The following is a 23,698-nucleotide window of genomic DNA, read 5'->3' as shown; positions in this document are numbered from 1 at the left end:
CCTTTTTCTTCTTTTAGATCCTGCCCCTCTCCATTCCCTCTCTCTTCTGTAAGAATCTTCACAAAGTACTTGTCTCTCCGTATGCAAAACAGATATGTTGAGAAGAGAGGATGAAAGAAGACGATAGAGGAAAGGGAGCAGCCGGCTTAACTTAGCCCTGCGTTCCTTAATCTTTTAATTAAAGAATAACCCTAATAGGGTACAACAGATTTGTACATAAAAAGATAAAAAATTACAAGAGAGCCACCGCCTAGTAACTTTAGGCGTGTGGATATAAGGAGAATGGATCGGGTCTGAACAGACCCGATCCCCATACGCTAACAGCTCCCCTCAAGTTGTGCATGAGATTTGATCATGCACAACTTGTTCTTCAAATCCCAAAAATGCTGCCCTGTGAGACCTTTGGTAAAAAGATCAGCTATCTGTTCATTGGTAGATATATAAGTAGGCAAGATCTCGGCTTCTTCAACCTTCTGTCGAATGAAATGTTGATCAATCTCTATATGTTTGGTGCGATTATGCAAAATGGGATTGAAAGCAATTTTTATCGCACTTTGATTGTCACATAGTAATGATGACCGAACAATAGGAAGATTGAGCTCTCCAAGTAAATGACGTAACCATGACGCTTCAGCCGTCCCTGCAGCCATTGCTCTATATTCTGCCTCAGTGCTAGATCGTGCAACAGCACGCTGCTTCTTACTGCTCCAACAAATGAGATTAGAATCAAGAAAGAGACAGAAACCTGAAACTGATCGTCGGTCATCGGGATCGCCTGCCCAGTCGGCATCAGTATATGTATATATGCTATGTCCAAGAGAAACATTGGAACATTTGGTGTAGACTAGTCCATCTCCAAGAGTAGCTTTGAGATACCGTAGGATCCGCTTAGCAGCATCCATATGCCCTTCAGTGGGTGCATGCATGAACTGAGAAATCTGATTTACAGCATATACTATGTCTGAGCGAGTAAAGGTAAGGTATTGTAACATACCAACAATGCTGCGATAGAATGTGGGATTGGAATATGCAGCAGTTCCATCAGATGCAGTCAATTTAGTATTCAGAACACTGGGGGTAGTGATGGGTTTGCAATTAGTCATACCTGCCCTATCCAAAACATCAAGGGTATACTTGTGCTGTGTAAGAGTCAAACTATCATTCGTCCTGTCAAGTTCGACACCCAAAAAATATCGTAATTCTCCCAGATCCTTCATCTTGAACTCTTGCTTCAACATACCTTTAACATAAGATATATGTGAAGAAGAATTCCCAGTTATAACAATATCATCAACATAGATAAGTAACCAGGTGGTAGCTTCTCCAGTACGATAGATAAACAAAGAGTGATCGAGAGAGCTGCGGAGAAAACCAATTTGTTGTATGTGATGAGAAAAACGATCAAACCATGACCTAGAAGCTTGCTTCAACCCATATAGAGACTTGTGTAATTTGCAAACCCATTTTTGAGAATCATGAGTAGTGTAGCCGGGAGGTTGCTCCATGTATACCTCTTCCTTAAGAATTCCATGAAGAAAAGCATTTTTGACATCTAACTGATAGAGAGACCATCCATACGAGACTGCAAGAGAAATAATGACACGGATTGTTCCCATCTTGATGACTGGACTGAATGTTTCATCATAATCTTCCCCATATTGCTGAGTGAAACCGCGCGCCACAAGTCGTGCTTTATACCGATCAATGCTACCATCTGGTTTATATTTCAGTTTATAAACCCATTTGGATCCCACAACATTCTTATCAGCTGGACGAGGGACAATCTGCCAAGTCTGACATTTATGCAAGGCTGCCATTTCCTCATTCATAGCTTCAACCCAACATTTTTCCTTACTCGCATTGTGATAAGATGTTGGTTCCACCTTTTTGCTGACTTCTGTCATAAACAGCTGAAAATCCAAAGAAAAACTGTTATAGCTCACCCATCTATCAATAGGATGTCGCACGCGGTGTGATTGGCGTGGAACTGCAGTAGGAACTGATCGCCTAGAATACACCAGGCCTGAGAACCGATTATGCATAGGTGGCTCACTGGGCTGAGAAGATGAAGGCATGCTGTCCAAGGAAGTAGTGCTGCCCAAGGAACTACTTACAGATGTCTCGGGCTCATTAACAACTTGCTCATTGTGCTCAGTCAACATTGCTGCCCCTTGTCTTAAGATTTCAGCATGAAGCCAAGTATCATAAACTTCATTTTTGTCCTTGAGTGTCACAGAAGTAGCCTTGGGATCCTGTAACCTGTTCTCATCAAATACAACATGCCGTGAAATATGTACACGCCCAGTTTTAGGATTGTAACACCTATAACCCTTGTAATTTTCAGCATACCCTATAAATCTACATAAAACAGCACGATCTTGAAATTTGTTTCGCAAGGAAACATCAACATGCACATAGCACACACATCCAAAAACACGCAACTCCTCATAACGTGGCTGCTCTTGGTGTAAAAGAAAAAATGGTGATTTTCCATCAAGCAAAGCCAATGGCAATCGATTTATAACATGTACAGCCGTATGGAAAGCCTCGGTCCACAATGTCATAGGTAAGTCTGTTTCATGCATCATGCTAAGTGCACTTTCAACAATATGCCTATGTTTCCTTTCAGCAATTCCGTTTTGCTGAGGTGTATGCGGACATGAAATTTGTCTAGTGATCCCATTATCTAGTAAGTACTCAGTAAATTCATTAGAAATAAATTCACCACCACCATCACATTGAAAATGCACAATATTACTGGAATATTTATTTTGAACTAAGGCATGAAATTGAGTGAATAGGCGAAAAACTTCTGATTTGTGTTTCATGAAATGGATCCAAGTATATCGGGAATATGAGTCAACAAAAATGACATAGTATCTACTCCCAGAAGAAGAAGGAACTGGAGCAGGCCCCCAAAAATCAGAATATATGGTGTCAAAAACCTTTGGAGCTCTTTTATTTATTAATTGAAAAGGAAGGGCATGGCTCTTACAGATATGACAACTCGAGCACATGCTGGACTCACTGACAGAACTCAGACTGGACTTATCTAAGAGCCCGTCTGCAACAAGACTTCGAACAAAAGATTGACTACAATGAGCTAACCGACCATGCCAAATGGATGGTTTATTATACTCTGTGACATTGACTTCACTATGACTTGGAAAACATGAATCGGAAGGGTGAGATTTTGACATCTGTGGAGCTCCTTCAAGGACATACATATCTCCTTTGCGAGTGCCCTCAGCGAATGTCTTCTTGGTTCGAGCATCATTGACATAAACAGAAGAGGGTGTGAATTCAACAGAGGATTGAGTATCATCAATAAGCTTGGACACTGAAATAATATTTTTCTTGACACTTGGAACAACAAGAACATTCTTTAATGGAATCGAAGAAGAGCCCATAGAAATTTGTACATTTCCAATGTGTGATATTGTGTGATGGGAACCATCTCCCGTGACAACTGAGCCTTTATCTAAATAAGGGAGAGCACTAGAGAGATTACCTGCGTCACCAGTAACATGGGCTGCTGCTCCAGAGTCCACATACCATTCTCCTTGCTCGTTTTGTTTCAAATGAAGCTTAGACAGGGCTGTCATGAGGAGTTGTTGTACGTCTGCTGAAACATTAGATCCAGATGATGATGAAGCTGACCCTGCTGCTGCCTTGTTCTCACGTCTAATCTGATTATTTTTGTTCTGCGGGTTGTGCCAACATTCTGACTTTACATGCCCCCTCTTGTTGCAATAGAAACAAGTCGGAACCCTTCTAGATGTGGCAGATGTAGTATTCATGCCCTGTGGTGTTGGGAGAATCCCTCTTCCCATTCCTGCCTGAGGAATCCAAGTACGAGTGCGATTCCCTTCCAATGCATGTGTCCCTGTGATCAGTACATTGTGACTGTTGGAAGGAATCAAATTCTGTCGCTGAACACGACTAGCTTCGTGTTGAAATAACTTAGCCTTGAGATCTTCGAAAGATGGAAGAATAGGTAGGACTTCCAAGGCTGTGCAAAAAATATCAAAATCTGTTCCCAATCCACTCAAGGCTTGTTGCACTTTGTCCTTGTCGCTGACGGGATGTCCAATGGCAGCAAGTTGATCACTTACACTTTTAATTTCATTCAAATATTCCAAAACAGTACGCGTCCCACGCTTGATGTCCTGAAATTGCCTTCTTAACTGCAGAAAACGTGCTTCGGATACTTGAGAATACGTGGTGGCAAGGGTAGACCACAACTCTAGGGCTGTTAAATCATCATCAATACCTCCTAATACTTCCTCTGACAAAGTAGAAGTAATATAGGCAACAAGAGACTGGTCGTGAGCCAGCCAAGCTTCATACTCAGGATTATTTTCAGTAATGGTTTCATATTCAAATCTGATTTCACTCATAGCCGCAGCCCCAGCAGCTTGATCTCCCACTACGGTTTTCTTCACTTCACGGTCAATATACATAGGAGGTGCTGGAGTGGTCCCATCGATATGCCCGTAGAGTCTATGACTTTTGATAAAAGGGACTATTTGACGTTTCCAAGTCAAATAGTTACTATGATTCAGCTTTTGTGAAATAAGTTGGGAGAGAAAGCTGGAAGATAGAAGAGAGGGGGTCGGCTGATCCATAATTGATTTAGGGCAACGACAATTAGGGCAAATCAATTAGGGCAAATCACGCAAGATTTAGGGCAGAAACTGAAAAGAGGGATGATCACGCCAGAAAAGAAAGAATTTAGGGCAGATTAGGGCTAATCACATCAAACTGAAATCACTCACCGGAGGACGATGCAACCTGTCTCTGATACCATGTAAGAATCTTCACAAAGTACTTGTCTCTCCGTATGCAAAACAGATATGTTGAGAAGAGAGGATGAAAGAAGACGATGGAGGAAAGGGAGCAGCCGGCTTAACTTAGCCCTGCGTTCCTTAATCTTTAATTAAAGAATAACCCTAATAGGGTACAACAGATTTGTACATAAAAAGATAAAAAATTACAAGAGAGCCACCGCCTAGTAACTTTAGGCGTGTGGATACAAGGAGAATGGATCGGGTCTGAACAGACCCGATCCCCATACGCTAACATCTTCCTCCTGTAATCTTCTTTAAAGCCCTAATGTTAATGGTGTTGAACGTTGTCAATTTTGCTGGTTTCAAACATGAAGAAATTGCATACGAACTTGAAGAAAGTATCTTGTTCCCATCCTTTATCATTCTGCTTTCACAATCAGTTTCCTGCAAAAGAAGGCCTACCTTTACCTTGACTTTTGCTGTTCAAGGAAAATGCAGATCTTCAGTTCTTTGGTTATCTGTCTTTCTGCAATCACACCAAGCATCCAATGATTCTTTAGTGTCAGAAATTGATTAACATTTTTGGTTCTTTTGTCTCTTTAGCATTCAGTTCTCCTGCTGTTTTTATATGACTTTCCAGAATAATCTTTTATATGTCTGCTAATCTCTAGTGAGTTAATGTCTGTGACAGTGATTTCTTTTTTTATTTATTCATTTTAGAATCTTCATTACTTTCCTGCTTTTCCTCTGTTACATGAACTCCAACATTCGTAGGAACCTGAGAAGCTTGTTGTTGAGCCATCTCAAGGTTGAGCTTATTTGGTTATAATTTATGTGCCTAAATGAGTGGAGCTTGGGAATAATTACTGTTTATCAAATCTAGCTTGAGCTTAGTTCTGGCTGGCCCTGCTTGAGCTTGATTATTGGCTTGTGTGCCTAGCTGTACATGCATAACCAGACATCCAAAAATTGTCTCCATGGTTTTGCTGTGGACCTGTGGCTAATTGGTGGAACAACAAATTTTTGTCTGAAGGAACATTGACACTCACTGTTCCGGGCATTGCTTTGAGTCAAATTTCTTGCACACAGTGGGTCCCACATGTGGCAGTATAAAGCTGGTCTGATCTCGCATTCTCATGCATCAGAGACCACCTTAGGAATGTCCACATGACAATCTTATGAGATAACTTGTCATTGGCTGCTAAGGTAGGCATTAAACCCTGTGCCACAGTTTATCATGCTTGTTTATGCTGGAACCCTTGTGTGAATAATCACTTATCAGTTGGAGTGTGTTGAAGCATGTAAGGATGGGTCATGGGACCGGGTTTGGGTCCAAACCCGATCCAGCTTGTAGTCATTGTTGGGCCTTACTTAAAGACTTGTAACCCTAATTTATGTGGTTAATGAAGTTTTAAGAGAGAGAGTGTCTGGCGGCTAGTGAGCACCGACCTCCTCACCCGTGGTTTTTTCTCCCTCTTGTTGAGGGTTTTCCACGTTACATCAGTTGTTCTTCTCGCTTTTACTATTTCTACATGGTATCAGAGCCGAACAGTTTCTGAGATCACTGTTCAGATTTGACAAAAAATTCTCGACTCTGTTTGGTGAAAGTTTTCTGTCCCCGTGAAGTTCCGATGGACCCCGACGAAGTTTGCTGTGCCCGACGGTGCACCTTCTGCGAGCATCGCCCGAGACTGCCGCTCGCTTTCTTTGCCTTCGTCAACACTCGGTGGAGTCTACGGTGAAGCTCCTCCGCTGCTGTCGCTGAAGGAACCTCTGCCCCCAGCGCCCCCTGTTGTTGCCGCCGCTTCTGCTGTTGCCGTTGGTTTCTGCCTACAGCCCAGCATCGCTGCCCCACTCATGCTTGACGTTCTCCTTCCCCCGACATTGTTACCTCTGCCAGCGCGTAACGTCGCCCGTTGACCAGCGACCACCATCGCCCGCCACTCCGTGCTCCGTTGTCGCCCGAGGCTCTCTTGCTGTTTGCCTTCGTCTGGTGGTGCTCATCTGTCACAGAGATCTTTGTTGCTGCTAATCTGTCGTTGCTTCCGGCGTCACCCCTGGATCGTCCGGCAAGCTGGTTCAGCCCTGTTTTTGCTGTCGTGTGCTGCTGCCTTCACCGAACGCCCGCTGCCTTCATCGCCAGACCTTGGCAATGCCCGCAATAGCTCCCTGCCACTGATTGTCGTCCTGTTTTTTGTTGCTGCCGCTGCCTTCATTGCTGATCGTCGTCCTGCCTTCATCATCTGTCCTGCTCTCGCCGCTCCTCTGCTGCCGCTGGTGTCCTTGCTGCTGACAGTGCCCTCTGTTGACGTCGGTGTCTCCCTTTTGTTGCTGCCGACTGGTTGGTGATCATGGCAACGTCTTCCTTTTCAACCGTCAACACTGATCAGACTGACATCGGGGCTTATAGAACCGAGAGTGTTCCTGTTCAGGTCACTACCATTCGTTTTACCAAGGAAAACTATCTTAAGTGGTCTGCCGCCATCACCATGGGTATAGCTGGTCGAGGCCGTATTGCATATGTGAATGGGGGTAAGGTTGAACCTGCTGCAAATAGTATGGCTTGGGATACTTGGTTTCTTGAGGACAACCAAGTGAAAACTTGGATTATAAATTTGGTGTCATCTAATATTCAATCTCTCATTCTTCGTAAGAAGACGGCGAGGGATATGTGGATTATTTTGGAACAAATGTATGGCCAGAAGAAGAGGAAGGTTCATGTGTATCAAATGATGAAGGATGTGTATGCTCTAAGGCAAGGGGATCTCTCGGTCGCAGATTTCTATGCCGCATTAAAATTCAAATAGGAAGATCTTGACTACCATTCAGATGATACTTGGAACTGTCCTCAAGACCAGATGCATTATGTGGCCAAAGAGTGGGAGAATAGGATATTCCTATTCTTAGCAGGAGTAAACGATGAATTCAAAAATATAAGGAGTCAAATTCTTAATTCTGAAGAATCCTTCAGTATTGAAGATGTTTACTCCCGTGTTGAGGCTGAAGAACAGAGAAGGCTTGTTACTACTGGGGGAAAGAGGGATCACATATCCTATAATGAGAGGTCTGCACTTGTTAGTCGTGGTGCTGGAGGTGCTCCCAAACCTCTTCGTAGATGCACTCACTGCAAGAAGACTGGCCATACTGTGGATTTCTATTGGGATCTTCATCCGGAAAAAATGGGTAACAAGGGGAGATCTTCTAGGGGGAAGACGCCTGTGTCAGAGGATACCAAATCTAGTGGAGGCAAGGCCTCTATATCTACTGAATAGATTCGTGAACTTCGGGCTTATTTAAGTCAGATTGATGTCAATCAGGTCGAGACATCAGATGATACGAAGGCTAACCAATCTCTTGCTGCTTTAGGAGATAAAGGTAACTCTTGTGTGGGAGAATGGATTGTTGACAGTGGTGCTACTCACCATATCACGGGTAACCCTAAGTTGTTTCATGAGTATAAGCTGTCATCTGGAAAGGCACATGTCTCTCTTTTAGTGGGAAGATGCCTGTGTCGGAGGATACCAAATCTAGTGGAGGCAAGGCCTCTATATCTGCTGAACAGATTCGTGAACTTCGGGCTTATTTAAGTCAGATTGATGTCAATCAGGTCGAGACATCAGATGATACGAAGGCTAACCAATCTCTTGCTGCTTTAGGAGATAAAGGTAACTCTTGTGTGGGAGATGGATTGTTGACAGTGGTGCTACTCACCATATGACGGGTAACCCTAAGTTGTTTCATGAGTATAAGCTGTCATCTGGAAAGGCACGTGTCTCTCTTGCAGATGGTTCCTCCACCTTTGTGGCAGGAGAAGGGAGTCTGTCCTTGTTGAACAAATTTCATGTGCAAGGAGCATTACATGTTCCTCAACTTCCCTTAAATCTCTTGTCAGTTAGTTAACTTACTAAAGAGTTGAATTGTGAACTCATTTTTTCTGCAAATCGTTGTGTTTTGCAGGACTTGGTGACAGGGAAGAGGATTGAGATTGGTTTGGCGTCTGAAGGCTTATACCGACTTCCCATTCGCATGGCCACAGCTCTTATGACAGCGATCAACAGGACAGAAAAGAGAAGAGAAGATTGTCTTCAGTCCTTTTTGTATTGGCATGAACGCCTTGGGCACATACCTTTTGGGATTTTAAAATAGTTGTTTCCCGACTTGTGTTTTAGTTTGAACTTATCTATGATTTCTTGTGATGTATGTCAGTTTGCCAAACATGTTAGGGCTTCGTACCCTATTTCTACTAGTTGTGTTAATGAAGCATTCTCTTTGATTCACTCTGATGTGTGGGGGCCTTCGGGAATTCATACCCGTCAAAGTTTTCAATATTTTATAACCTTTATTGATGACTTCTCCAGAACCACCTTTGTATACTTGTTAAAAGACAGTAGTGAGGTGTCTCATGTCATAGAGACCTTCATTATACTGGTGGAAACTCAATATGGTGGGACTGTTAAGACTTTCGGATCTGATAATGCACGTGAATTTATGTGTCAATCTATTGAGGATTTCTTTCGAAAAAGGGGGATTGTTCATAAGACGTCCTGCAGTTATACCCCTCTACAAAACGGAGTGGCTGAGAGGAAAAATCGTCAGTTACTTAATATCACCAGGGCCCTCTTGTTTCAGAGAAATCTTCCCAAACACTATTGGGGTGATGCTGTTCTCACTAGTGCGTATCTGATCAATCGCATGCATAGTTGTGTGTTGAATGGACAGACTCCCCATTCTTTACTTCCGGGAAGTCGTCAACCTTTTCTCCTCCTCCCTCGAGTCTTTGGCTGTGTGTGTTTTATTCATGATCACAGTCCCCATGTTAAGAAACTTGATCCACGGTCCATTAAGGGTGTTATTTGTTGGGTATTTTCCTAGTCAGAAAGGGTACAAAATACAGATGCCTTGATCCTACCACTGGTCGAGTTTATGTTACAAAGGATGTTACTTTTTTGGAACATGCCCCTTACCTTTGTGAGAATCCTCTTCAGGGGAAGAAGTCTGTGTCTAGGAAAAAATATTCTCAGAGTCAGGAGGTTCGATTTACAGATTTTTTGGATTACAAACGAGAAGAACCTCTCACAGTTGTTGGTGAGCATGAGAGGGAGGAGGGGTATTCAGAACCTCTTACACCTCTTACAGTTGTTGATCAGCATGAGAGGGAGGAAGGGTGTTCCACCGGGACTGAGAGAGAAGGCCATCACTTGTTTGGAAAGGTCTACTCTAGACGAGGTGCTTGTACAGATGAAGTGACTGGTGGTGCGAAATCTACTTCCAATCCCAACCAATGTTATTCCTCCCCTGGATGAACCGAGTCATGCTTTGAAGACTCAAGATGAAGCTGAAAATGAAGATCTTCCCATTGCTCTGAGAAAGGGTGTCAGGTCATGTACTCAGCACCCGATTGGTAATTTCGTATCTTATTCTAGACTGAGCAAGAATTACAAGTGTTTTGTATCTTCTCTTTCTTTGGCTATGATTCCCAGGACTGTTGCTGAAGCTCAAGGTGATTCCAAGTGGGCTGATGCGATGCAAAAAGAAATGGAAGCCCTGAGAAAAAACATGACATGGGAAGTTGTAAAGATCCCTGAGGCAGCTCGCTTGGTTGGATCCAAGTGGCTCTACACCATCAAATACAAACCAGATGGAAGTGTTGAGAGATACAAAGCTCGTCTTGTGGCCAAAGGGTTTAGTCAGAAATTTGGAATTGATTACTTGGAGACCTTTGCTCCAGTTGTGAAAATGAAGACAGTTAGAGTTGTTATTTCCCTAGCTGTGATGAAGGAGTGGAGGATGTACCAACTGGATGTTAAGAATGCATTTCTCAATGGTGATCTCGAAGAGGAGGTGTATATGTGTATGCCCCTAGGATATGAAGAACCAGAAAAATGCTGTAAACTAAAAAAGGCTTTATATGGCCTCAAGCAATCGCCCAGAGCATGGTTCGAACAACTCAGGCGAGTAATGCAACGTTATGGCTACAATCAAGGGAATGGATTCCACACTCTCTTTGTGAAGAGGAAAGAAGGGAAAGTCACTCTGTTACTTGTTTATGTGGATGACATGATTATTATAGGTGATGATGAGGATGAGATTACAACGCTAAAAGTGTTGTTGGCTGCCGAATTTGATCTCAAGGATCTTGGTAAATTGAGGTACTTCCTTGGTATTGAGATTGCTAGGTCCAGTTCCGGCCTTGTGTTAAATCAACGGAAATACACACTAGATCTATTGGAGGAGACCGGTAAGCTGGGGTGTAGACCAGCTTCTACTCCTCTTGATGCTGGGCACAAGTTGAGTCTTAGAGATGGGGAGTTGTTCTGTGAAGAAGCCAAAGGGAGATATCAACGCCTTGTTGGGAAGTTAATTTATTTTGCTGTGAATGTACTGAGTCAATTCATGCATGCCCCTACTGATGCACACTTGAAGGCTGTGGACAGAATATTGTGTTACTTGAAGAGGAATCCTGGCAAGGGGCTCTTATATGTGAAACAAGAGCCTGTTGAGAGCGAAGGGTATTCCGATGCTGACTGGGCAGGTTGTGCTGATACTAGAAGGTCTACCTCAGGGTACTGTGTATACTTGGGAGGAAACCTTGTTATCTGGAGGAGCAAGAGGCAAGATGTGTGTTCTCGATCTAGTGCAGAGGCTGAGTATAGAGCTATTGCTATGGGAGTGTCGGAGTTACTATGGTTGAAGATATTGCTAGCTGATATTGGGATAGAAATTGGAGGACCTATGAAGATGTACTATGACAACAAGTCTGCAATTAACCTAGCCAATAATCTTGTACTACATGATAGAATAAAGCATGTTGAGATTGATCGCCACTTTATCCGTGAGGGGATTGATGCTAAAGAGTTAATCTTACCTTATATGAAGTTTGAAGACCAAACCGTTGATGTTCTGACTAAAGCTCTATCTTCAACCTCTTTTGACAGAAATGTATCCAAGTTGGGCATGTTTGATATGGATGCCCAACTTGAGGGGGAGTGTTGAAGCATGTAAGGATGAGTCATGGGACCGGGTCTGGGTCCAGACCCGATCCAGCTTGTAGTCTTTGTTGGGCCTTACTTAAAGACTTGTAACCCTAACTTCTATGGTTAATGAAGTTTTAAGAGAGAGAGTGTTTGGCGGCTAGTGAGCACCGACCTCCTCACCCATGGTTTTTTCTCCCTCTTGTTGAGAGTTTTCCACGTTACATCAGTTGTTCTTCTCACTTTTACTATTTCTACAGAGTGTATAATGCATCATGTTATGTAATACAAAATAGTCACTTGAGGTGCTTGATCTATCCGAGGTTTTCTAGATCATGCCTAAGTGCATCCGTTTTCTGTTTATGTTTGTTGTTCTTACTTTATGGAGAGCGATTTATTGGATGAAGTATTATTTTTCAATTAATCTCAATGTTATTGCCGGTTTCTGTTAAACAATAAAGATCTCAGATCCTTCATCTGGATCTCAGCACGTTGAAGAAAAGTCTCTTAGGATTCCTCGTTCTTGTAAAGTGTGTTGAGGTATTTAACGTCCTTGTAATATGTGAATAGTCTCTTAGGATTCTGCGTTGTATTTAATGTCCTTGTAATATGTGAAGTCTCCTAGGATTCTACGATTGAAGACTCTTAGAATTCTGGAATTGGAATTATAAATAGAGACTGTGCAGACCATCATGGTCACGGCTTCTTCTCCTCAGCTTCTTCTTGTTTCATTCTTTCTCTCTCTACCCTCCTGCGTGAATACTGATTTCTAGACTCAGATATTGGTGCTAGATTTCTATCATGGTATCAGAAAAAGGTTACGTTATCTCTACCTAACGAAACGCCCAAACAGGTCTGATCTGGTTATAACTCTTTTCTCATCTTGTCTCTATCCTGAATTTACTTTTTCTCTTGCGTAATTCTTGTTTACCGAAGGACACATCTTGTTATATCGTGTCTTTTTTCCCTCTCATCTTCTACCTGTATACCTTTCCTTTCTGTTGTCATGGAAAACCTTTCTTATTCTGGCATGTCCTCAAATTCTCTTCCTCACCTTATTACCGAAAAACTCAATCATGAGAATTATCTGATTTGGAAAAGGCAGATCATGTCTTTTAAAAGTGAAGGCCTCTTTGGACATCTCGATGGTTCAACAAAGGCTCCACCATTATCTGTTCTGCAGGAAATAAAGAATGAGGCAGGATAGGTCATTGTTGTTCAAGAAGACAGCAACGCTGAACATGTTTTGTGGATGAGACGTGACCAAAGTCTGGTTGCATATATTTTGTCTACTCTATCTCAACAAGTGTTACTTTTAGTTTCTGATGACTGTACTGCGAAAGAATTATGGGAAACCCTTGCTGATACTTTTTTCCAAATATCAGAAGCTCGGATTATGTATTTAAAGAAAGAATTTCAGAATTTGAGCAAAGGTTCAACATTTATCATGGATTATTTGGGGCGTATTAAAGTTGTCGCAGACCAACTTGCTGCCTCAGGGAATAACATTTCTAATATATAAATCAAAGGGCTTCCAAACCTTTTGAAGTTATTTTTTCTGATGTTTGGGGGTCAGTCCCTATTGATTCTATGTCTGGTTCATGATATTATGTCTTATTCATTGACTCTTACTCACGTTTTACCTGGATTTACTTCATGAAACACAAATAAGAAGTACTCCACATATTTCGAAACTTCTATGCCATGATTCAAACCAAATTTTCATACAATGTTGTGCGTTTTCAATGTGATGGTGGGGAGAATATTCTTCACTTGATTTTATTGATTTTATTGAATTTCTACATGGAAAATGGAAAACTAGACAAATCTCCTGTCCTTACACACCACAACAAAATGGTGTAGTTGAGCGGAAACATCGACATATAGTCGAAAGCGCCATGAGCATGATGCATGATACTAATGTGCCCATTTCCTTATGAACTGAAGCCTTCCATACAATTGTATACATAATAAGTTGTTTGCTTATGACACTCTTGATGTCTAAATCGCCATATTTCACATTCTTAGGCAAATAACATGATTATAAGAAATTGAAGGTTTTTGGCTGTGTATGCTATGTTGACGTTGATGCTGCCTTGAGGAACAAGTTTCAAGACAAAGCTATTCAATGCAGATTCGTTGGATATGCTGATGAATATAAAGGTTTTTGATGCTATGATCCAACAACTAAACGTATCAAGACCTCAAGAAATGTTACCTTTGATGAACATAATTTTGATGATACTAATGAAATTCCTATGACCATTGAATCTTATGATCCCTGGACCAGTTCACAGTTATTCAATGCAGATCCTGTTTCAGAAAATGATGTGCCTTAGGGTGAAGATCGAGAAAGATCAATACAGTCATCTGATGTGCCCCAAAGTGAAAATCAAGAGGGTTCAACACAGTCATCAAGTCATCACGAAAGCAATAACTCACATCGGTATTCGGGTCTTATCTACAATCGACGACTAAGGGACAAAAGTGCTCACAGAGAAGACGACATACCCCACCTTAGAAGATCCCAACGCATTCGCCATCCTATTCACAAGTGAGTTAGTTATGATTCTTTATCACTTGATTTTCAGTTATTCATTCCAAAAGTTGGCGAGGAAGAACCTACTTCATTTGAACAAGCATCAAAATCACACCATTGGAGAAAGGCTATGAGAGAAGAAATGGATGCCTTGCATGAATGTGGAACATGGGAGATCAGTCCAAGGCCACACGGAAAGAACATAGTGGGCTCCAAGTGGGTATACAAAGTCAAATACAAACCTGACGGCAGCATAGAAAGACAAAGTTGGTAGCAAAAGGATTTACTCAACAGTTTGGGCATGATTATGATGAGACGTTCAGTCCCGTAATCAAAATGGGAACCATTCGCGTAATTATATCCCTTGCTGTTAAATATGGGTGGAAGCTAAATCAATTAGACGTTAAAAATGTCTTTCTTCATGGTGACTTAAAGGAAGAAGTTTTCATGGAGCAGCCTCTTGGCTTTGTTGAAAAGGACTCTAGCGAATGAGTTTGCAAACTGAAAAAATCCTTGTATGGACTTAAGCAAGCATCACGGTCATGGTTTGATAGTTTTTCAAACAGAATTAAGGAATACGGATTTCGAAACAGTCCTCCTGACCATTCCCTTTTCATTTTCAAGAAAGAAAATGTTATTACCCTCCTCCTTATATACGTTGACGACATCATCATTACAGGGAGCCCAGAAAAACATTTTGATGAGATAAAGGGTCTGTTGATGAGAAACTTTAAGATGAAAGACCTTGGAAGCCTGCGATATTTTCTTGGGGTTGAAATTGATAGGCAAGGAGATCATATTACCTTGATACAACAAAAATATACTCTTGACCTATTGGATAGAACATGCATGATAGATTGTAAGCCTGCTGAAACACCGAGTGTTCTGAACCAAATGATGAGTATAAATTATGGGGAAACATATGAAGACCCCACCAAATATCGCAGCATTGTTGGTGCTTTGCAATATTTAACTTTTACCAGACCTGATATTACCTATGCGGTAATCAAGTGTCTCAATTTATGTATGCGCCAAGGGACGTACATATGAATGCAGTTAAAAGGATACTAAGGTATCTCAAGGGAACTGTTGGAGATGGATTAGTGTATTGTAAAAGTGAAAATGAAGCTGCTGATCATGAATTAATCACATATAATGACGCTGATTGGGCTGGAGATCCAGACAAAAGAAGATCTATCTCTGGGTTTTGCATCTTTATAGGCAAAAATTTGGTATCTTGGAGTAGTAGAAAACAACGAGCAGTTGCAAGATCAAGTACAAAAGCTGAATACAGATGTATGGCTGCAGGGACGGCAGAAGTGACTTGGATTCGACACTTGCTAGAAATATAGGAGAAAAAATAAAAAGCTCAGTACTAATGTGTGACAACCAAAGCGCCATCAACATTGCTTTCAATCCTATACAATATGGCCGAACAAACACATTGAGATTGACCAGCATTTTATCAGGCATAAGGTGGAGAATAAAGAGATAGAACCAGTCTTCGTTGGAACTAATGAACAAGCTACTGACATATTTACTAAAGGATTGACAAAGTATTGTTTTTGGTTTTTGAAGAGCAAGCTGTTCATGGTTCAAAACCATGCATAGCTTGAGAGAGGGTGTTAAACAATAAAGATCTCGGATCCTTCATCTGGATCCCAGCACGTTGAAGAAAAGTCTCTTAGGATTCCTCGTTCTTGTAAAGTGTGTTGAGGTATTTAACGTCCTTGTAATATGTGAAGAGTCTATTAGGATTCTGCGTTGTATTTAATGTCCTTGTAATATGTGAAGTCTCCTAGGATTCTACAATTGAAGACTCTTAGAATTCTGGAATTGGAATTGTAAATAGGAACCGTGCAGACCATCTTGGTCATGGCTTCTTCTCCTCAGCTTCTTCTTGTTTCATTCTTTCTCTCTCTACCCTCCTGCATGAATACTGATTTCTAGACTTAGATATTGGTGCTAGATTTCTATCAGTTTCATCTGTACCTCAACAAGAATGATCCCAAGGATATTTAATTTTCATCATATTTCTTGCAAGAATGTTAGGAAATGTTGGCTCTAAAAAAAAAATGTATATTATTATCTTCTGTGAAGTTATAGGACAGAGGTAAAATAAGAAGAAAGTCTGCTTATCATTTCTGTAAATACCTAAGAGAACATTTCTATCTGCTATTCGTGCATGTCTCTTGCTTTTCTGCGTGTACAAAGAGATTGCAACTTTCATTTCTCTCCGCGTGTACAAAGAGCTGAGTGTCTTTAATTCTTCAGTAATCTTCCAATAATAGCACATCCTGTCATTTGAGAAAAAAAAAGTAAAAATAAAAAAATCACAATTTAAAATAAAGAGAAACTTAGAGAACATGTTTATACGTGTTTGGTTGCTTGTATTCTGACTAATAACTTAAAAAGGAATTCAATTTTGTTGACAGAAAGCAGTGCCTTTATTTTGGAAGTCTGTCATCTTTTCTTGCATGTTCTTATATGTAAAATATGAACTTAGCCTATGTGAAGAATTTATGATTTGTATACAATTTGTTCATTCTATGTATGAATTGAGCAAGACAGACGTGAGCCTTATGGTTCATACAATATGCTAATTTATTTATATTGGCTAAATTGTTGAAAACTTTGCTTCCAGGTTGCAACAATAGCATGGTTTGAAGCTGATTCTGTTTGCGGTAGTCATTCTGTTGCAATTCCTTTGGTGCTGGTTCTTCCTTACATATGCCGCTTCTTCCAATGCATTCGGCAATACAAGGATACTAAGGAAAAAACATGTCTTTTTAATGGTAAGAATTTTTATTCATTCTATATTTTTAGCCGCAAAGATATGTTCATCCATGTAAATGAAAATCCATGTCTGCAGGAATGCTGTGAAGCAGAGTCCTTTTCTGGTTTAGAATGATCCTATTGCTTATAAATATTGTAAAATGGACCAGGGAATTTTGCTAAAGCACTAAGAATACACTTTGTGTTCAAGTCTGAGATGTAGCCAAGCAGTTTGTCACATACTCTTACGGTTCTATGTAGACATTTTCTTAATTTGTTAAGCACTTCTTCTTTGCTGATGTTTGTTACTAGAGCAAAGACAACAAAACAAATGTCACACCCTGACTTTTGACCCTTAATTTTTTTTTTCTTTCAACGTAACTCGTTGAGGTGCGACAACACAACAATCAAAATGGAGCAATGCAAATCAATTAACAGTGGGGCGAATAATTTATTTCTGTATCAAAATTAGTTGATGCAAGTGACTTAACATTTATCAATGACACCCATGACTAAAATGCCTCCAAAACAAAACATCGATGTCTAAACAAAAATCAGACATCTATAACACCAAACTTCATGTGCAGGCACAACGATACACCCAAAATCTCCCCAATAGGATGTGAGCTAAGCCATCTGATCAATCTGCTGCTCTGGGTCCGTCAAAACATAAAAAAAATAAACAATATCACATTCATGATCGGTTACTGAGAAACCGACAAAAGATTCAAATTAAGTTTGGGAATAAATCTAACTTTATTTTGAAATCCTTTGAATTAAAATTTTGATTAAGATTTCCAATACATTTGATATCAAGAAGTATTCCATCGGTTGTTTTAACAAAAAGGCATAACGCTTCTTAGTGCGTTCGGAATGTATAGAACTACAAGGAGTCATATGAAAAGAGGCTCTGGAATCAGGAATTCAAGAGTACGTACTTGAAGATGCGGATGCCATCGTTGCTCCAGAAATTGGAGAAGCCTCTCCTTTGGAAAATGGTTGAAGAGCATCAATGATTTTTGGTTGGAGTCAACTCACAAGCTTGTCTAGATTAAAATGATATCTTTCTTTGCTTTCCTCATGCATCACTCCCGCCATACTTGTTTTCTTGTCAAATTTCTTCAATTTGGGACACTTAGATTTTATGTGGGCCTTATTGGCAGTGGAAACATATGATCTTGTTTCTATCATCATAATTTTGATTGAAATGAAGAGGCTTGTAAGTTTTCATATGAGCACTGGGTCTTGATGTGGCAAGAACAATTTCATTCTTTTCTTTAAAAAAGTTAGGTCGATTTTCTTCCATTTGTAGCTCCCTTATGGTTTCATTCATGGATGCCACTTTTTGTATTTGGAGCAATGAAGTTTTGACCCCGTCATATTCCAGTCTAAGACCAAGAATAAATTTATGAAACTTTTCCCTTTGAATTTGTTTTTCTCTTAGCACAATGTCCCTTAGATCAAACCATTTAGGTTTGAATAGGACAAGTTCATCCTATAGTTACTCAATCTCTTCAACATATTCTTTGATGGATTTATCTTCTTGTTGGAGATTTACAAATTTCCCTTGAAGGTTGCACATGTAGGCTACATCTTTTATGGTATGAGTTTTCTTGAGGAATTCCCAAGCTTCATGAACATAGTTATGTTTGACTATTTGACCCATAGTCGTATCAACACAAAAAATAATCTATAAAATGATTTTGTGATGTCCTGTCTTTCATTCTTCTCATTTTTTGTGATATTCATCTATCTTTTTTTGTTACATCTAATTCATGAGCTTTTCCATCTATGGTTTTAATCAAGACTAGTTGTGGTTCACTTTTAGACCCATCCCTATAAACCTTTAGTTTCAATGAAGTGTTCCCTTGTTATTACCTATTGAATATCATTATATGAATAAAACTTGGGGAGAGGAATGGAGATAGCTTTGTAATCCATGGTATGTACCTTATAGTGTGATTAAGTTGTAGAACACCAGAAGAGAGAAATCCATGAAATCAGCCACAAAAATTAGCAAGATAGAATCTTGTGACAGCACCAAAACAGTCACAAAGTCAAGGAGATATCCACAAAAAATAGTCACCAATGGTCAGCAAGAAGACAACTCTGCTTTATGTAAAACAACATGTAATACTTTCATCAAACAGTTGGTGTGATTCACAGCTACGAATAGGCTGCAAAGACTGATTTTTCAAGACTTTGAAAGTCAACAAATGAAGAGCCAAACCACATCTCTGATATGTAAACCAGGCCTGAGCTCAATGATAGGAACACTACAAGAGTCACAATCTTAAAGATACCAGCCACTCCAAGAAATCACACAATGAGAAATCACAAACTAGAGGTGAAAAACTTGTATTAAAGATCAAATGATACACAAAACCAGGGCTTAAAGCCCATACATCACAAGGGACTACAGTCCCATATATATACAAAACAAGAAGAAGTGATAGCTGTTGGGCCAACTCCAATGGCTAGAAATCTAGCCGTTGGGACCTGGCTAACATCTAGTTCTCCTTTATCATATACAAAAATATAAAATAATAAAAGAAACAGAAAAATACATAAAGAAAAAGAAAAATAGGTGAAGATTTTATGCACACACATAAATATTTATATATATGCACCATATGTTGGTATATATAAATATGCATATGTACAAGAAACTTAAAGTAAACCTTAAATTCTAACACCAACATGGTTAACGTCAGACCCAAGCTGTGTCCATAGTTATACCCACATCCATACCCATGTTGGGTCATGTTGAGAGGGATACCTTGCCCTTTTCATTGAATGGTGACTCTGCTTTTCAGAGTTGCCCTGCCATCTAATAGAAGTCGTTTGATCTATCGTGGACGGTTAAGATAAAAGCATGGAGAAAAAGGTGATGGGTATTTTCATCATCTAGTATTAGTTTCTACCTTTTTCTCTGTGTTTTTCCCTCAACCATCCTTTTGCATCAGATGGACGATCGACGGCCTTGATTAGATGGTTAGGTGACTCTAGATAGTCGGTCACCATTCACTTACTATATATATATATATATATATATATATATCATTGTCACATATATCATGTACGGGTATTATATGGCGAGGAATTTCTCAAGTATAATACGGCAGTTGTATATCTCGAGAATGTCTTAGGAAAATCTCGGCAAATTTTAAAAAAAAATTTAAAAGATTTAATAAATTCTAAAAAGTATAAAAAATAAAAATTAATAAAAAAAGCAAAAAAACATGTATAATATGCGTTTTTTCACGTTTTTTTTTAAATAGACGCGTCTAATTTCTGTTTTATACGGCTGACTTATTTCTCGAGTATTATTGGATTTTTTTTTTAATAATACTCATTTTATGTGACAATGATATATATATATATATATATATAATCTTATTTGTTTCATTATGTATTTGTGGTTACAAACATTCAAATTAATCTCATGAGAAGAATTGTAATTGTGCAAATGGAGGGCCTAAATTTCGTTCATCTCATAAATGCTTTCTCAAGAGAGGTTTGGATGGATATTGAAACTAAGACAATCACTCTGATAGTGGTTGTTTCAGGACATCAAGGTTTAATGAAATGGAATGGAGGATCAAGGCCCAAGCCAGTCCCCCAACGCACAAGAGCTTCGAAGGATGGGAATCAAAATCTTTAGTTGGACCGCTACCATGTGGGGAGGTTCGATACTGTAGAAACACGTAACAAGAAAGAGAGAAAGAGCGGAAACACACGATATACGTGGAAAACCTCAAAGAGAGGTGAAAAACCACGGAGAAGCTCTAACCTAGGGGCACAACCTCAACCCTAGGAGAGAGAAAATGTTATTCCAACTTAATCAACAATTACACTTAAGTAGAGAATATAAGAGGGAGAGATAGAAAGACCCGCCTAGGGTACCAAGCCAGCCTCGGTATCCGTGCCCATGAGACCGGGTCCATATCTGGACCCGGTTCCCTATTACAATACATTCTAACACTCCCCCTCAAGCTTGGCATACATGCCGAACATGCCAAGCTTGCTAACATTCTTTTCAAATTGAGATGTACATAAGGATTTAGTTAAGACATCTGCAACTTGATCTTCAGATTTCATATAGGGTAGGATCAACTCTTTTGCGTCTATGCGTTCCCGTATGAAGTGACGATCTATCTCCACATGTTTGGTTCTGTCATGCAGGACTGGATTATTAGCCAGGTTAATCGCAGACTTGTTGTCACAATACATCCTCATCTTTTCTTTCATTTTAACCCCAATATCTGCTAGAAGAATTTTGAGCCATAACATTTCTGTAACTCCCATAGCAACAGCCCTGTATTCAGCCTCAGCACTGGACTTGGAACAGACTTCCTGTCTTTTACTCCTCCATACCACCAAGTTACCCCCAAGAAATATGCAGTACCCTGTGGTAGACCTTCTAATATCTGTGCATCCTGCCCAGTCTGCATCAGAGTATCCTTCAATGTTGAGTTGATCTTGCTGAGTATACAGTAATCCTTTCCCTGGGTCATTCTTTAGGTACTTCAACACTCTTTTTGCACTCTTCCAATGACAATCAGTAGGAGCATGCATAAACTGACTTAACACACTCACAGCATATGTAATATCAGAGCGAGTAAGAGTAAGATAGATAAGCTTACCGACTAGCTGCTGATACCTCCCTTTTCCTTCCTCATCTAAGATTGTGCCAGTTTTGATGCTTATCCTTGTGCCAGACTCCATTGGAGTTAGAAAGGGCCTACATCCAAGTTTACCTGTCTTCTTTAACAGATCCAAAGTGTATTTCTTTTGGCTCATAACCAGCCCCGTCTTTGACCGAGCAATCTCTATCCCCAAAAAGTACCTTAGTTTACCCAAATCTTTAAGATCAAATTCGGCAGCTAACCTCTCCTTCATCTTCTTTTTCTCTTCTTCATCGTCACCTGTGACTATCATATCATCAACATACACAAGAAGGAGACTCACCAGGCCATCTCTCTGCTTAATGAAAAGGGTATGATCACCATTCCCCTGTTTGTATCCATTAGTTTTCATCACTATCCTCAGTCTTTCAAACCATGCTCTAGGGGACTGACAGCATTTCCCGCTTTGAACATATCCAGGAGGCATGCTCATGTATACCTCTTCTTCTAGATGGCCGTTCAAGAATGCATTCTTGACATCAAGCTGATCCATACTCCACTTCTTTTGCACGGCAAGAGCTAAGATAACCCTCACAGTTTTTAGTTTGGCAACAGAAGCAAAAGTTTCAAGATAATCAATACCATATTTCTGGCTAAACCCTTTTGCAGAGCCTTATACCTTTCCACAGTACCATCTGGTTTGTACTTCACATTGAACACCCACTTGGAACCAACTAAATGAGTCCCCTTGGGAATATCAACAACTTCTCAAGTTTCATTCTTCGCCAAGGCATCCATCTCCTCTGTCATGGCCTGTAGCCATTTAGGATCTTCTCTAGCATCTTCCACATACCTGGGGATAACAGACTTAGACAAGGATGTAATAAAGCATTTGTAATTCTTACTCAGTTTCGCATAAAAGACAAATCTCTGAATAGGATGAGAGGTACAAGACCTGGTGCCCTTGCGCAGGGCTATAGGAAGCTCTTCCTTGATCAGACTTGGGTCATCCAAGGAACTCGCAGGATTGGGATTGGTTACACCAACATTTTCAACCACATCAGTCTTCTTCCTTTCGTACACCTTGCCAAACAAGTGATCACGGGCTGTAGGCTGATTATCAGCACGGCCCCCGTCCATGTGACTGTCTCTATCATCTCTGACTGTAGCTGCCACACTGTCACTAGCCTTGTAGTCCAAGAAATCCATAAACTGAATCAACTGATTTGAGGAATACTCTTCACTACTGTTCTCTAGACACTCCCCGGATTCCCATGAAAGTATGCCTCATGTTCATGAAAAGTAACATCCCGGGAGACATAGACTTTAGAAGTGGTAGGATCAACACATTTGTATCCCTTCTGAGTGGAGGAATACCCCAGGAAGACAGCCTTGATAGACCGAGGGTCAAGTTTCTTAAGAGTGAAACTATGGTCATGAACAAAACATGCACACCCGAACACCCGAAGAGTAAGAGGCCAAGGATTCTGAGTCGGCCAAAGCATGGAATACGGGGAATGACCCTGCAACACACAGGTAGGCATACGGTTAATAAGGTGGGCACTAGTGAGAAGTGCATCACCCCAATAGCGCTTAGGAACCCGTCGATGGCACATAATAGCCTGGGTAACATCTAGTAAATGGCGATTCTTACGTTCAGCCACGCCGTTTTGGGGAGGTGTGTAACTGCAGGACGTTTCATGAACAATACCCTTGCTCTTCAAGAACTCATCTGCTTGGACAGAGGTCTGAAACTGAGTCTCAACAAAAGCCACAAAGTTTTTGACAATAACGGGAACTTCACTACGTTCTTTCAACAGGTACACGAACGTACAACGGGAGTAATCATCAATAAGAGTCATAAAGTAGTGGAAACCATGACAAGTGGGTACTTCCGAAGGACCCCAAACATCAGAATGAACCAAAGCAAATGGACGAGTGGTTTTATTGAATGAAATAGGGTACGAGGCCCTAACATGTTTAGCCAACTGAGGT

At 40.4% G+C, this 23,698-nt stretch overlaps 1 protein-coding gene across 11 annotated transcripts in view; it reads left to right on the top strand.

Annotated features, from left to right (window-relative positions):
• Positions 1-23,698, top strand: part of LOC116258037 (uncharacterized) — an 80,538-nt gene that overhangs the window by 50,902 nt on the left and 5,938 nt on the right. For all 11 annotated transcript variants that reach the window (XM_031635096.2, XM_031635100.2, XM_031635106.2 and 8 more), the window contains one exon: positions 16,945-17,095. In XM_031635096.2, coding sequence (XP_031490956.1) covers positions 16,945-17,095 — 151 coding nt within the window. The remainder of the gene's footprint in view (positions 1-16,944; positions 17,096-23,698) is intronic.

This window comes from Nymphaea colorata, chromosome 7 (genome assembly GCF_008831285.2).
Source record: "Nymphaea colorata isolate Beijing-Zhang1983 chromosome 7, ASM883128v2, whole genome shotgun sequence".
Lineage (NCBI taxonomy): Eukaryota > Viridiplantae > Streptophyta > Magnoliopsida > Nymphaeales > Nymphaeaceae > Nymphaea > Nymphaea colorata.
The sequence above is the reverse complement of the archived record's forward strand: the minus strand, read 5'-3'. Positions and strand labels throughout refer to the sequence as shown.